This window comes from Haliotis rufescens, unplaced genomic scaffold, assembly GCF_023055435.1.
Source record: "Haliotis rufescens isolate VD_foot unplaced genomic scaffold, xgHalRufe1.0.p SCAF_103, whole genome shotgun sequence".
Taxonomy (NCBI): domain Eukaryota; kingdom Metazoa; phylum Mollusca; class Gastropoda; order Lepetellida; family Haliotidae; genus Haliotis; species Haliotis rufescens.
Window position 1 is genome coordinate 855,242 of NW_025963784.1, and position 16,620 is coordinate 871,861.

The following is a 16,620-nucleotide window of genomic DNA, read 5'->3' on the forward strand; positions in this document are numbered from 1 at the left end:
TCATCCGAAAAATCCGACAGAACGTGTGCCAGGTATTGACATATTCATTCACTACACACTTGACTTCGCCAGGAGAGATATCGTCCGCCTGTCTATAAATAGCGGCCCATAAATAGGGATAGTCCCTGTCGCACAACTAATACGATCGAACCAATAGTGTACAAATAGTATCAAATTCGAGTTTCCAATACACAGAATGTAGGCCTCAAATGATGTAAGAGTCATCAGAGATTGTGGTGATGTGACCTGGCAGTCTTTTCAGCCTAGCGCTGTGTAATAGATATATATACGAGCCCAGTGTATGGTGTCTTGCTGTGTTATCGCCCTTCATGTAAAGGAAGTTTAGTGGGGATTACATTACAGGCCATGGCACATTTTTCAAAAGTTTGTATTTGAAATCAGGAATAAATTTATGATGTAAAATGTATCAAATAAGATAATGAGGAAAAACACACCCGTACGCATAACGATACTATTCTAATACAGAATAAATAAGGTGTTTTTTTTCAATGCAAACATACTCAACAGTCGATAGTTAATTTGGAGCAGTCAAAGCTCTATTAAAGGCATATAACAGCCTTAGCTATAGAGGAAAGGACATTGTCTGTCTGTCTGTTCCAGTTGTTTGTATCTGCAACCCAACAATTAATTGAGGAGTTGATGACTCCGGTGCAGGTGAGGATTTGGCTTACAGACGTGCCTTGATGAAACTAATACGTAACACCTGATCACGAACTGCACATGCCCCTTTGACAACCACGGTACAGTGTTTGAACCGATCTAGGTCCGAAAATCCGACAAACGTCAACCTTGCAAGGCTATAAATATATGTCGCTACATGGATGCACATACCGGCGTATATACATTGTAGCAGTGACTGGCAAAAGGTTCGTTGGAGTTATGATGTCACACTCAAGTGGTTTTCGTACACTATGACACCGATTGAGTTTAAGATCGAAGGTAGGGTTCCGTTCCACAATATATAATTTTCAATGCATGAGAATAAATATATGACTGTACCATTGAAAATCAATGATGACACCAGGTGTTCGCGGAAAGGGTGCACATGTCCTGTCCTACCGGTAGCACCCGTCATTCATACAAAGCGATCGTAGCACCAGGACGACCGTAACTCCCACACTTGAGCATAGACCTACGACAGTCGTAGCGCTAAGATCGCTTTGTGAAACGGGGCCTGCGAAGCCATACACAATGTAAAGGCGTCATATGTGGACAATATTAAGCTGAACCTTTCCGGCAGCTATGTTGTTTGGTTAATGTATGTGACAGCAGTGTGCATACAGTATTCTTCCAGGGGGAGGTGTAACTGATAAGATTATCAGGTACTGCACATGGCATTTAATTCATTTCGCAATATCATTTAGTGGGCGAAAACGTGCTTAGAGTATTTAGGGCTGCATGTCATTGTGTGTGGGAAGGTGAAAATGACATTTAACAACTGACTCAAAGAAGTAAACATCCACAAGAAAATAATTGATTGCAATACTGTTTACGGTTCAGCTAAGACACTACTGCTGCATATTATGTCCAGGAAACTCATTGAATCCAGTATGGTTACTCGCTATTTCAACGTTTTAGTGTTTCCCAAGTGTAAACTGCGTACATGTAGATACTTGGCTACATAACGCGATTGTTTACAGACCGCCGTTATAAAGCTGGAATATTGCTGAGTGTGGCGTTAAACAACAAACGAACGAACGAACGAGATCTACATCCATCTGGTCAACCCTGTCCACCCTGTCACCCACCTCTATTTACCCTCTTACCTTTTAATTCAAATCGTCTGAGCCAGAGAATATTCAGTCTCTATTATGTGGCGAAACAGGTTCCACAGCCTGTAAATGTAAAATTGTTCATATGATCAGAGACAAAATCAATCAGGTATGACACCAGGTCCTCACGAAAGGGTAAACATGCCCTGCTGTATCTATATAACCTCCTACTCACCTAACGCTGCACTCAAAACAATACTTCTGCCACACGGCTCTATCACTAAACCGCCTCTGTGGTCTAGTGATAGAGCATCCATCCGGAGAGCGGAAGGCACGTGCACGTCGCTATATAAGTGTACTAAACTTAGACGTGACCTTAAACCCAAGTTTCTTTCCCTTCAGGTCTTACTTCGTGAAATAACGTCTACCTTTCGCATTGAATGCGTCAGCAGCACTGGGTTTTCAGTGATCTTAAAGTATCCACATTGTCTGACCTGGTCATGTTTTAACGATGGGAACGATGGGTGCGTCCAAATCACTGAGATCAAAGCTTGGATATGATACTCGACTGTTCAAAGTCTATCCAGATCAGCTTCAACATCCTCCTGGAGCGGATATGGCACATGTCTTGTCTTGAAGAATCTGGGTGCAGAATCATCTGGTAATTTGCCTTAAGGTGAGGTGAGGACACAGTTTACTGACTCCGAGCCGACCAGTCCTTGTTTTAGCCCCTTAATGCCGAGCGCCACATGGGTGCAGAATCATCTGGTACAGCTAAATTTGGCTTGGCTTCATTCAACTTCACTAGTCTTTCCCTTCCGAGTCTTACTTAATCATTATCGTTTGGTCTAAAACGTCTTGAGTCTAAATATATTGACTCCAACTAACAACAAAAACACATATTTCATAAACAACCTGTGATTTTTTTTTATGAAATATTGATTTTTAGTTTACTTTTCATTTTTGAAAGTCAGATTGAAACCATTTCAATATCTCAGACAAAATTGTTATGGATGATATCAATATCGAACGGAGTTGAAACAATGTTGATACAATGTTTTTCAAGTAAGCAAACTCAGATCAACCAAATTTCAACATGAGAACAATGACAATGCTGGGATACTTCAATGGAGGAAGACATTATTAATTATAATTATCTGTGTAAGTTGGGGTACAGGTTATTATGAAAATTGTTAAAAAAACATCCTCGGCGACGAGGAGTACAATGTGTGAAGCCAATTTCTGGTGTCCCCCGCCGTGATATTGCTGGAATATTGCTAAAAGCGGCGTAAAACCATACTCACTCACTCATTCTCTCAGTGAGCAAAGGTTGAACCAGGCAATAAAGATCAACAGAGGTCATTGTTACAATATCAGAAACCTTTGAAAACAATAGGTTTCTAACTGAGTAACATTTCTCTACTCATGTCGCCAGACAACAATATTGTAATTTGTAATATTATGTTATATTTTGATCAAGACCTGATTTGAAACCACAATAAAGTATGTATATTAAGTGGATTCACCTGATCACGAAGACTGACGCTTTTTTGGATTGTTACTCGGACATGTACAATGCTCATCTTGAAATATGGTCACACAGTGTACTGCAGAAATAATGCAGGGTAATAACAAATATCATCATTTAACGTCGTTTGGTAAAACGCGGCCGGGGCTCGAACCACCTATTTTCCGCTCTCCGGACAGACTCGCTTTATTTTCCCCGCAAGCCACACACAGAACAACAAACCAATAACAGAACGTCCCATGCGGTACAAGGAGAGACGTTTATGAAGCCCTGAGGCGTTATAACAAGACCAACACTGATGCGTAGACAAATACAGGGTACATAATGAATATTCATGCTTGGGTGTAGTTCAGCATATAACCTTTTGTCATCTATAGGTTCAAATGAACAACTGATTATTTATCACGGCTGTGTGACTCATGGGTCTATTAATAACTTTACAAAATGGCGCCTAATCCGAAACCACCCGAGCCTTACCTGACAGGGAGAACCTCAGCCCTTAAAGTGGAGGAGATTGTTAACATTCTGAGGAGTCCAGATGAGAGCAATACCATCCAGACTGCCCCCGTCACACCCCAGGGAGGGGAGGTGTACCTCTATAAGATAACCTCGGGAATGAGAGAAGGTGAGGCAGTTGTGTTCAGGCTCAATATACCGCGGGTAAGGGATTAATACATATGAACAATGTTAATATTTCATGGAAAGCTGTTATTATTTATTAAACAATTTGAATTCAAAGGGTTTGTTATGCACACATGACCAATGTCCTCAAAAGCCACATTCATATACATGTACGTTATTAGTAATAGTCTGCTTGACGTCGGGGTCACCCTGCCCTGGTATCAGCTTCCTTGTACAGCCCTGTGATAACAGATTTTATGTTCGTTAATATTGTTGACAAGTGATTGTCATGCAATAAGTGACTACGTGAATTAAGTTTATTTGTCTATATCATTGTTTAAAACGACTTCTTTTGCAAAATGTTCTATCTTTGTTTTTCTTTTCACTCTTTCCATCCCCTTTACAACAATTGTGTACTTAAATAATGAACATTGTTTGATGTCAACTTATAGAAAATCCATTGTTGGATTAATCAATATGGGCTAAACAAGAATCAAGTATCGTGTTGCATCTCAGGGAAGGAGAAAAGGACATGGTATTTATCATCACAACCTCTAATACAACATATTTATGCATGACCTTACAGCTGATTTGGCATTAAGGTGGGTTGATTTTAGAGTTATGTTGCACTATTGACTGTTCACAGTTTTATTAATTAACATCTACATCACAGGTGACACACTAACACACAAAGAATTTTGGGGGATAGTTCATCTTCAGGATTACAACATTGTTTGCAATGTTATGATATTAATTTCTATTTGCAGATATCTGGAAGGATGACAAATATCACTTCAGAAGTGATGGAACTCGGAAGCAGCCTGGCTCAAGTCCAGTCATAGTGAAGCAGTACCACAAGGCTAACACCGAGGACAAGACAACAACAAGGGCCTTTGTCAGAGAAGCATCGTATCTGTACAACCAGCCTCTGAAACACGTTCTAATGCAATATATCGGGGACCACACACAAGCACAGCCTGCTCCCCAACGCAAGAAGCGTGGCCAACAGACAGTTAATACCTCAGGTGACAGTAAATGTAGGAAAGTAGAATCAACTGGTGGAGCTGTGCAGTCAGGTGTCACGGAGAACACTAACTCCAACCTGGACCCTGAAGATCATTCATCACCGACAGAATTGGAAGACAATGGTAAATCAAACAGTATTCTAGGTGTAACATTGAATGGAGCAAAGGTGTCAGAGACTGAAACAAAGAATGATCACGACACAAATCAGAAACGCTGCAGGACAGGAGATCATAGAAGTGATGATGACATTGAATATTTGGGTACAACGTCAGGCTCCCCTGTCAAGAAACCTCGTTTGCACCCTCAAGTTGAAAATGACAACACAGTTTTAACCTTTGTCAATAACACACACTATTCTTATCTGTACACTTTTCTAGAAGAAGTAGAAAGAAATCGTGATGTGATAAAGGTCGTGCAACAAGTCCTAGCATTATCTAGGTGCTGGAACAAGGACTGTACCAACAAAGGCAATCCGTGCTTCTCACTCATTGAAGAGGTTGACAAAAACTGGAATCTAGATTCAATAAAAGCAAGGAACTTGGTTAAATGTGCTGTTAATACTGACGGTCTGAGCTGGAACCAAGACCGGTCAGTTTACATAAACCTCATCGCAGCAGTACTTGTTGGAGCATGCCATACCAGGACTGAAGTACAGGACTTTGTGAAAACACTGAAGGATCCTCCTTCACACCTGCAGCATGTACAAGAGGACGTCCCCCTGTCACGTGAATGTACATACACAGTTGGCTGCTACACCATCAGAGGAGATGTTCTGTCTCGCCTGGAAACCAACGAGTGGCTGACAGATGAAGTAAGTTGTCCACCTGCAATATTTGCACAATCACACAAACTACGTGCCTAGTTAACCATCCAAGAAAATCATTTCATAGAGCATGAGAGGCTTTCGATTTCATCAAATGATGTCAGTATTAGATATTAACTGGGGGCGTGAGGGTGGTGAGTGGTTCAGTCACCTAATACTCATTGATAGTGCCTTGAGGTAGGGGAGCTTGAGCTTGAGTTTGGTTAAACGCCTCTTTTTGACAGTAGTGTCATGGTGAGTTTGATTAAATTCTGAAGAAAGTGATGCACATCTTTGACGTTAACCACTTTGTTGATTCCCATGGTGAATCTGCATAGCGAAATGCGGCGCCTTGGACCACTGAGACCCCATCTTAAGATTAATACAGTAACTTTTGGCGGTTTCTTCTTTTTACACCAGTATTAGTTAACTATCAATTCATATAATGGTGCTTATTATCAACTCATTGCCATGCATCTCGATTCTGCAATGATAACACTACTCACCTGCAATGGGCATTGTACACAAAATCTAGTACATCACCAGTCAAATTGTCAGTCATTGCTAACAGCCGATATATTCTCTTCATGATAAATATGTGATGTGCAGCGGATCCTGCTTTGATTTGAAATTACAAGCGTTCCTTTTGAAGCAAACGCATTGGGCGATTAAACAGTATAATAAACATTCTAATAAATGAACTCTTTCCTGTCCAGATCATGGACACATACCTGCACCTCCTGGAGGGAGAGTGGTGTTCCCGTGTCAGCTTCCACTGTCTGGTGCTGCCTACAGAGACAATCCTACTGTGGGAGGCAGGACAGTACACAGACAGAATAAGGGGGAAAGATGTGAGTGACGTGAGATTTTTATATTTCTTATAATTCTTTCATTCCGAGTGTACTATTGCATGTCCACCATACCATGAACAAGGGCAAGACTCGAAATATATTTTGCAGTAGTTGTATATTTTTTGTGATAACATATGATTCGTCTATGCCATGATTGCGTATTCAGTATGCTAGAAGTTGTCACTTGCAATTGTGCGCACGAAGCGACCATATGCTGCAATGGGTTTCAATTGAGTCAAAGCCAGTAACCCCATTGATCATAATGCTATTCGTTTTCAATATGCAGTTACAAAAGCAGATATTGCACATGAACATATTCGTCTTGCTACATATTATTTTACGAAGTGAAAATCTGGTTGTCAGAGAGAGGTCTTTAGAAGTTCTAAGTTCCAAGTTCATGATACCAATTCACTAATATCTCTGTTACTGCATCATATCCATCTTATGTGAAGCACGTGTTTCTTGATATATTGATCATACACCGGAAAGGCATTTGTTGTGAACTTTCAGGAAAATTTGACAAACTACACGTGGATCTTAATGCCAGTGAACATGCCACGTAATCAACATTGGGTGCTACTGGTGGCTAATGTCAAGGATGGAACAGTGGGCGTGGTTAATTCTAAACCCTCCTTAGATGTGGAGGACAAAGTTGTAGAACACTGGAGGTAGGTGGACAGAACAGTGGGCGTGGTCAATTCTAAACCCGCCTTAGATGTAGAAGACCCATTCGTACAACACTAGAGGTAGATACAAAAAACAAAGAGGACGTGTGGCTGCACATTATAAATGTTAAAACCAAGCTATCCAATTTGAAATGTTGAAATGTTGATTTGTCAAAAACAAACATGAATGTAAATAAGACCCATCGAAAAATTCTCGATACACTCACATTTGTAGCTTTTACTTTTGGGTAGAAGATATAGAACAACTTGTTCACAGGGTTACTCAGTTCCCCAGATGGGTACACTGTGTGAATGATTATAACGCCATAAATACAGTTATGTCACTGATTCATTTCAACCATAACATCTGTATTTGCTAACATTAAACCTAATGGTGGACAAAGCAGGAGAGAATATCAGAAATGCAAGGACCGGATATTTTAGACACTGCTGTATTTACCTTCTGCTCTACTTTTACTTTAACACCAGTCCACATGAGTTGAAGATGTTATTGCCATCGAGTAATATACATGTATTCCTCAGGCTCTTTGTAAACCACTTGAAATCTACGTCTAAGGAATGGAGCAAGTCATGGATGAAGAAACAGTACCCAGTGATAGAACAGTCTGATGGACACAGCTGTGGGATATTCGTTCTGATGGTAGGTTGGTTTGAAGCTATGTTTTTGATATGAAAGGCAACATGTGTCTCAAAAACCACGTATGAAAGATACCTTTTCATTTCTAACCTTCATATTCTCAGGCTGCTGATGCAATTTTGTCGGAGACGTCTCCAAGCATCATGAGGAACTGTCACGTAGAGAAATACAGGCTGTATGTGCTTCAGAGGATACTACAGTATGCCAAGGCCAAGGGAGATATGCAGGGTGGAGGAAATCACATGATGGCAGTTGATGGACAGAGTAATGTCACAAACGAAATTCAAACTGTAACGCTGGAGACAAGAGATGTACTGGAAAATATCTGTACAATATCAACAGAGCAAGGAGGTCCAACTATTCATGAAGAGGATGGACATGAAACACATGAAGGAACCGACTCTGCTGTCGCCAGTGATGAAAGTATGCATTCTGGAGATCATTACTATGTTACGGAATTGTAAGTCGTTACGCAAGGTATTATATTTTAAATCTACATGTGCAATGTTGTACACTGCTTTCTAACAAACGCTATTTGTTTTCACAGATACAGAGGACTATCCATGTTTGGATCAGCACTTGTTGCATAAGCAGGAGATGGCGTGCATGTTAGTGGTTGCTTTGGCGGAGAATAACCTGGAGGAGAGGATGCTATGGGCAGGGTCTGACACAGGGACTCGCGTGGAAAGAGAAACCTACAAAAAATATATTGTTTGGGCACTTAAGGCTTTTGACATCAATGAAAAAGAATACACTGAAAATGTGATGAAACCTATTTTATCCCAATTAACGGGATGCTGTCTCCATCATGAAGCAGGCTCATATAGAATAAGAAATCATAAAGTAGCAATAAAGCTAAGAGAAATACTGCTACGTGATGTTAGGCAGTTGGTTGAAAGGATGGATCTCGAGTTCATATTTCGTTATGTGACATTTAGAGATGATCCAACTGAAGAGGAACAACTAAATGTGTCTTTCAACCTCGAATTGAAACATGATGATCTGCATATTGTAGCGAAGCGGTTTGCTACAGCTTTACACGGCAGAAAGTTTGCCTTTGTGTGCATGCATTCCCTATTCCAGGTAGAGACATTTGTTGATATGGTTTGGGAGAAATTGTTGCATAATATGAACAAGGACAGTTCTGTACTGTTGAAAGTATTGTCAAATAATGACATTGTACATGGATATTCCTTTCTGTTTTGGGCGAGCATCACAGACAACTCACATTTGTTGAGGAGAGCATTGTTCAGTGTTCAATTGAATGCAGAGAACAGAAAGGAAGCTTTGTTTGGAAGTTGCTTTGGGAATAGTTTGGCCAACTTCGATTACTTGTTTTCCAATAAAAACTGGAAGTTGGATAAGTTGTGGATGACACTACCCAAACTCCCAAGACCTCTTATCATTAAACTGCAGTTGGCAGTTGCAGATGATCTGGGAGAAAAGTTTGGTAAATGTTCACTTTTGGACATTGCCTGTATGGGTGGGTTGTCTGCAGTGGCTTCCAGATTGTCACATTTGATAAAGATGAGCAAGAAGAAAAACAGGTCAAGAAAGAATACATATGTACATTTTGCATCCTTGTGCCTAAAGGGCAAAGATACCATGGATACAAGTACAAAAATTGGAAAACTGAATGTCAATATAAAAGGCCCTGAAGGATCAACACCTTTACATTACGCATGTGCAGTTGGAAATGTTAGCATTGTAAGCTATCTGTTACAGGAAGTAGTGGACATTGGTGAGCAAAACAAGAAGGGTGAAACTGGGCTTCATTTGGCATGTATATATGGAAACGCAGAAGTTGTTACAATGTTATTAAAGAACAAGGGAATAATTCATGTGAAAGATAATGCTGGCCGCACACCTCTACATGATGCATCCAGGCAGGGACATAGGGAGGTTGTGGAGGTGTTATTACAGAACAAGACAAATGTGGATGAGAAAGATAAGGAAGGCCGCACACCTCTACATGATGCATCCTGGCAGGGACATAAGGTGAGGTGAGGTGAAATGGGGTTTAACGTCGCGTCCAAGATTATTGCACTTATATAGCGACGTCAGGGACATAAGGAGGTTGTGGAGCAGTTATTACTGAACAAGGCAAATGTGAATGAGAAACGTCGAGATGGCAGCACACCTCTACATGATGCAGCCTTGCAGGGACATAGAGAGGTTGTGGAGGTGTTATTACAGAACAAGGCAAATGTGGATGAGAAACATCAAGAAGGCAGCACACCTCTACATGATGCATCCTGGCAGGGACATAGGGAGGTTGTGGAGGTGTTATTACAGAACAAGGCAAATATGGATGAGAAAGATCAAGAAGGCAGCACACCTCTACATCTTGCAGCCTACCAGGGACATAGGGAGGTTGTGGAGGTGTTATTACAGAACAAGGCAAATGTGCATGAGAAACGTAATGATGGCTGCACACCTCTACATAATGCAGCCTACCAGGGACATCGGGAGATTGTGGAGGTGTTATTACAGAACAAGGCAAATGTGGATGAGAAACATCAAGAAGGCAGCACATCTCTACATCTTGCAGCCTACCAGGGACATAGGGAGGTTGTGGAGGTGTTATTACAGAACAAGGCAAATGTGAATGAGAAACGTAATGATGGCCGCTCACCTCTACATCATGTGGCCTACCACGGACACAGGGAGGTTGTGGAGGTGTTATTACAGAACAAGACAAATGCATATGAGAAAGATAAGGAAGGCCGCACACCTCTACATGATGCAGCCTGGCAGGGACACAGGGAGGCTGTGGATGTGTTATTACAGAACAAGGCAAATGTGGATGACAAACGTGATGATGGCCGCACACCTCTACATCTTGCAGCCTCCCACGGACATAGGGATGTTGTGGAGTTGTTACTACAGAACAAGGCAAATGTGGATGAGAAACGTCAAGATGGCAGCACATCTCTACATGATGCAGGCTACCGGGGACATAGGGAGGTTGTGGAGTTGTTATTACAGAACAAGGCAAATGTGAATGAAAAACGTAATGGTGGCCGCACACCTCTACATCATGCAGCCAACCAGGGACACAGGGAGGTTGTGGAGGTGTTATTACAGAACAAGACAAATGTAGATAAGAAAGATAAGGAAGGCCGCACACCTCTACATGATGCAGCCTGGCAGGGACACAGGGAGGTTGTGGATGTGTTATTACGGAACAAGGCAAATGTGGATGACAAACGTGATGATGGCCGCACATCTCTACATGATGCAGCCTACCGGGGACATAGGGAGGTTGTGGAGGTGTTATTACAGAACAAGGCAAATGTGAATGAGAAACGTAATGATGGCACCACACCTCTACATCGTGCAGCCTACCAGGGACATAGGGAGGTTGTGGAGTTGTTATTACAGAACAAGGCAAATGTGGATGAGAAACATCAAGAAGGCAGCACACCTCTACATCTTGCAGCCTCCCACGGACATAGGGAGGTTGTGGAGTTGTTATTACAGAACAAGGCAAATGTGGATGAGAAAGATAAGGAAGGCCGCACACCTCTACATCGTGCAGCCTGGCAAGGACATCGGGTGGTTGTGGATGTGTTATTACGGAACAAGGCAAATGTGGATGACAAACGTGATGATGGCCGCACACCTTTACATGATGCAGCCAGGCAGGGACACAGGGAGGTTGTGGAGGTGTTATTACAGAACAAGGCAAATGTGGATGGGAAAGATAAGGAAGGCCGCACACCTCTACATCTTGCAGCCTCCCACGGACATAGGGAGGTTGTGGAGTTGTTATTACAGAACAAGGCAAATGTGGATGAGAAAGATAAGGAAGGCCGCACCCCTGTACATCGTGCAGCCTGGCAAGGACATCGGGTGGTTGTGGATGTGTTATTACGGAACAAGGCAAATGTGGATGACAAACGTGATGATGGCCGCACACCTTTACATGATGCAGCCAGGCAGGGACACAGGGAGGTTGTGGAGGTGTTATTACAGAACAAGGCAAATGTGGATGGGAAAGATAAGGAAGGCCACACACCTCTACATCTTGCAGCCTCCCACGGACATAGGGAGGTTGTGGAGTTGTTATTACAGAACAAGGCAAATGTGGATGAGAAAGATAAGGAAGGCCGCACACCTCTACATCGTGCAGCCTGGCAAGGACATCGGGTGGTTGTGGAGGTGTTTTTACAGAACAAGGCAAATGTGGATGAGAAACGTGAAGGTGGCAGCACACCTCTACATCTTGCAGCCTACCAGGGACATTGGATCGTTGTGGAGTTGTTATTACAGAACAAGGCAAATGTGGATGAGAAAGATAAGGAAGGCCGCACACCTCTACATCGTGCAGCCTGGCAAGGACATCGGGTGGTTGTGGATGTGTTATTACGGAACAAGGCAAATGTGGATGACAAACGTGATGATGGCCGCACACCTTTACATGATGCAGCCAGGCAGGGACACAGGGAGGTTGTGGAGGTGTTATTACAGAACAAGGCAAATGTGGATGGGAAAGATAAGGAAGGCCGCACACCTCTACATCTTGCAGCCTCCCACGGACATAGGGAGGTTGTGGAGTTGTTATTACAGAACAAGGCAAATGTGGATGAGAAAGATAAGGAAGGCCGCACCCCTGTACATCGTGCAGCCTGGCAAGGACATCGGGTGGTTGTGGATGTGTTATTACGGAACAAGGCAAATGTGGATGACAAACGTGATGATGGCCGCACACCTTTACATGATGCAGCCAGGCAGGGACACAGGGAGGTTGTGGAGGTGTTATTACAGAACAAGGCAAATGTGGATGGGAAAGATAAGGAAGGCCACACACCTCTACATCTTGCAGCCTCCCACGGACATAGGGAGGTTGTGGAGTTGTTATTACAGAACAAGGCAAATGTGGATGAGAAAGATAAGGAAGGCCGCACACCTCTACATCGTGCAGCCTGGCAAGGACATCGGGTGGTTGTGGAGGTGTTTTTACAGAACAAGGCAAATGTGGATGAGAAACGTGAAGGTGGCAGCACACCTCTACATCTTGCAGCCTACCAGGGACATTGGATCGTTGTGGAGTTGTTATTACAGAACAAGGCAAATGTGGATGAGAAAGATAAGGAAGGCCGCACACCTCTACATCGTGCAGCCTCCCACGCACATAGGGAGGTTGTGGAGTTGTTATTACAGAACAAGGCAAATGTGGATGAGAAAGATAAGGAAGGCCGCACACCTCTACATCGTGCAGCCTGGCAAGGACATCGGGTGGTTGTGGAGGTGTTATTACAGAACAAGGCAAATGTGGATGAGAAACGTCAAGATGGCAGCACACCTCTACATCTTGCAGCCTACCAGGGACATCGGGTGGTTGTGGAGGTGTTATTACAGAACAAGGCCAATTTGGATGAGAAACGTCAAGATGGCAGCACACCTCTACATGATGCAGCCTGGCAGGGACATAGGAAGGTTGTGGAGTTGTTATTACAGAACAAGGCAAATGTTTATGAGAAAGACGATAAAGAAGAAACTGCTTTACAAAAAGCAGAGGCGCAACATCACGATGATATCGCAAGGATTATAACTGAGGCAACAACTTTACATGACCTGACAACCAACCATGGTACAATTATAGATAAGTAAGAGCAATGTGGAAATCATGCTTGAGTTGACAGCCCAAACACATATATTGTATACGCTGTTTTGCAGAACAGTTTTGAAATCTCACGAAACCATATGAGACCTCGAAGAGGACAGTACCATCAGACATTTATCAAAATATCTATCATTTATCTAAGAATATAGACAGAGCATTTCTACAAGGCCCCCCAAACAACATACTAAAAGTCCCAAATCAATCAATCAAATATGTCATGAGAGACCAACAGTGTATTGATATTGAATGTCTCTCCATGTCTTGGAGGTCATCTTGGAATTTTGGGCCAGTCAGTTAGTGTGACAAGTTTTATGCAAATACGTCCCAGCACACTGTTTCAGAGATAAAAGCTTCAACAGTCTAAACTTATGTAAATTAGACATATTTCCCAAACTGGGATTGCTTGGGACTTTAAGTATGTTGTTTTGGGGACCTTGTAGACATGCATTGTGGTGAGATGAACTCTATTGCTATTTGTTCCAAGTGAAACCTTATTTTCCATGGGCTACATATGTCAATGGGGACTTTGCAAAAACGCTAAAATTATGTTAACCAATATTTGAACTTAATTAGGCTTCACTGTGTATACTATTGAATGATTTCGCTGGAACCTTTTACATCTTGATTTTGTATTATATATCACAATAGCATCATTATTTTGATTAAGTCCTATTTTCTCTGAATTACTGTGTCAAGTGCATGTGATATTGTTTCAGGGTGACAACCGATGGCCAGTTTCTTATGAAATCATCGTCAATTCCACACGGAAGCTATAACAATGGCGGTTGGCTTACATCCACACCACTAACATCAACGTGCCCAGTGAACCAGACATCAGTAGAACTGCCAGGGGTGTATGTTCCGGGCCAACTAGGACAGGCAGTTTCCACAGACAGACAAAGTGTTATGGAAGAGAGATACATCGCCTTGAAGTCATCCCAACCATATCATATAGACGGAAATCTTAACAACCTCCTTACAGATCCTGCACGCTTGGAGATACGTTCACCCAATCAAAGATCAGAAACCATATATGGAATCTCAAGTCATGTTCCCACCTATGTCCATGCTCCAGTAGTTGGTGACACATTGCCTAGTTCAGATGCCACTAGTAATTCTGAGAATGTCATCATTCACTACACTGAGTCTGGGGAAATGATAGAGCTGCAGCAGCTCTAAAAGTGGTCTAGAAAGGAGTTATCATTGTTATTATGGTGTCCAGTGTTTCAGTATACATAAACAGTTTTACAACCTCCATTCGGAGTCAGTCGTCCGAATTTGGTTTGCAGAAAATAACGAGTTATTTGTAATTTGTGTCGATGTAGCATTGATGTTTCGGTAAGCATATCAATTCCATAAAAAAAAACCATTTTACTCTACAAATGCTAGGACTAAGCTAACTTCCTGACGAAAAAATCCTTTATGTTGCTTAGAGGATTACATAATAGATTCTTTCAAATGTTCCTAACTGGGCATATGCACATTTCAGTGTGTACCGAACTTTCCTGTATTGTTTTAAGTTGAATTGAGTGAGTGTGTAATTGGATTTAACGCTGCGGCTTTTAACAGTATTCCAGTAATATCACGGCGTTTCAGCTTAATGTGGGAGGAAAGCCCGAAGTGATGGCGGTCTCAGGCGTTTATCACTTCGGTGAAACCCAAGAGCACGGGTATGGTGTTTACAAACCTAGGAACATAATCTGGGCGAACCTGGATTCGAACCCATGTAGTTTTGACGTTTCTGTATGCATTTCGATTCCATAAAAACCCATTGTACTTTACAAATTCTAGTAACATGGCTAACTTTAATGTTTAGCAGATAACATAACAGTTTCTTACAAATGTTTATAACTGGACATATGCAGATTTCAGTGTGTTCCAAACTTTCTTAAAGCAAAGTATTTTGTTGAAATTAGTGGGAGTGAGTTCAGCTTGACGTACACAATGAATGTTTGCAGCTACATGTCACTGTGTAAAATATGTACTTGCAGGAACACGTGGGTGTCTTTCTATCATTGTCGGTCTTGTCACTTTGATTTGTTTCTGCACCATTTCCAGTGTCAGAGTTGTGAAGTCTCACTCTCAATACGAAGCCATGTAACCTGTTGTACATGCAATATAGACTTTAAAGTATGTTTCTCATATTCAGGAATATAATGATTGTTTTATTTCAAAGCAATTTATCCAATTAATTTCCATGATGTCTTGGCACACATGAAAATGCTAAGATCAAATAGAATTCTTTGAGCTGTGTCCCTTAAACAAATACAGACTTTATAGTCATGGGGAAAACCAACCGGTATTACATTCTTCTATGATATCTGACATATTCTTATGTGACATTATGTGATAGATCACTGAACGAATCCCCGTAAGATATCGTTTTTATTATAAACATTGTATCTGAAAACGTATCTAAGGAGCAATTGATGTTGGAAGCACTATTGTACTAACATACATGGTGTAATTTATATACTTTTATCATCAGATAACTCTTGTTAGTGCTGCACTAGTTAAATGGCCTGTTATGTATTGCCCATAGTTGACCCATTGTATAACCCCTTTGTGACTGTAGACCTACAATTATGTTTTTCAATATAGAAGTTGTTTTTTTATTCATTTATAATTTCTGCTGATTTACTGATTTGGCAATATAGTTTGAACCGTTTTCTAAGTAAACCTTCGCGGAAATCCCCTCGTAACACTGTGCCATACAGTATAAACATACAGTAACGATTACTGTTAATTTCTAAAATGTCACCAGTTTCATTCATGTGACAAACATATGAAAACCCTTATGATATTATGCAGACGTACATATACAGTCGAACCCCGATGTCTTGAACTCGGATGTGCCGATTCCAGGGTCCTGGCGAAATCACAGTCCAAAATCTTACCATATTTATAGTATTGTTACCTGAATGCTCGACATGGGTGTTTTGAGTTCAATTTAAAGTCCCCAAACCTTATCAAGATCCAGGTCGAATTCAAATAGTTCGGATAAGTCGAACTATTTCTTTGGTCCCCAGGAGTTCGAGGCAATTGGGTCCGATTGTTCCTTTATGAGTATATATCTGAATATGTATACAGGTAGACAGCCTGCTAGA

At 41.6% G+C, this 16,620-nt stretch overlaps 2 protein-coding genes across 2 annotated transcripts; both read left to right on the forward strand.

Moving 5' to 3' along the window:
* Positions 1–3,700: 3,700 nt before the first annotated feature.
* LOC125377905 lies at positions 3,701–10,133 on the forward strand. Its single transcript, XM_048391989.1, has 9 exons — positions 3,701–3,886; positions 4,650–5,719; positions 6,427–6,561; positions 7,072–7,229; positions 7,770–7,887; positions 7,989–8,307; positions 8,432–9,882; positions 9,958–10,070; positions 10,115–10,133. Exons 1-9 carry the CDS (start codon positions 3,706–3,708, stop codon positions 10,131–10,133), a joined length of 3,564 nt encoding a protein of 1,187 aa, XP_048247946.1. The 5' UTR covers positions 3,701–3,705.
* A 19-nt stretch (positions 10,134–10,152) lies between these two features.
* Positions 10,153–14,869, forward strand: LOC124125559 (serine/threonine-protein phosphatase 6 regulatory ankyrin repeat subunit B-like). Its single transcript, XM_048391965.1, has 2 exons — positions 10,153–13,496; positions 14,230–14,869. The coding sequence occupies exons 1-2, from the start codon at positions 10,192–10,194 to the stop codon at positions 14,690–14,692; spliced, it is 3,768 nt and encodes a 1,255-aa protein (XP_048247922.1). The 5' UTR covers positions 10,153–10,191; the 3' UTR covers positions 14,693–14,869.
* The last annotated feature ends 1,751 nt before the right edge of the window (positions 14,870–16,620 follow it).

Coding starts and splice junctions, on each gene's coding strand:
- LOC125377905 (XM_048391989.1), top strand. CDS start 3,706: ATGGCGCCTAATCCGAAACCACCCGAGCCTTACCTGACAGGGAGAACC. Junction 6,562..7,071: donor ACAGAATAAGGGGGAAAGAT/GTGAGTGACGTG, acceptor GTGAACTTTCAG/GAAAATTTGACAAACTACAC. Junction 9,883..9,957: donor CATCCTGGCAGGGACATAAG/GTGAGGTGAGGT, acceptor CAGGGACATAAG/GAGGTTGTGGAGCAGTTATT.
- LOC124125559 (XM_048391965.1), top strand. CDS start 10,192: ATGGATGAGAAAGATCAAGAAGGCAGCACACCTCTACATCTTGCAGCC. Junction 13,497..14,229: donor CATGGTACAATTATAGATAA/GTAAGAGCAATG, acceptor ATATTGTTTCAG/GGTGACAACCGATGGCCAGT.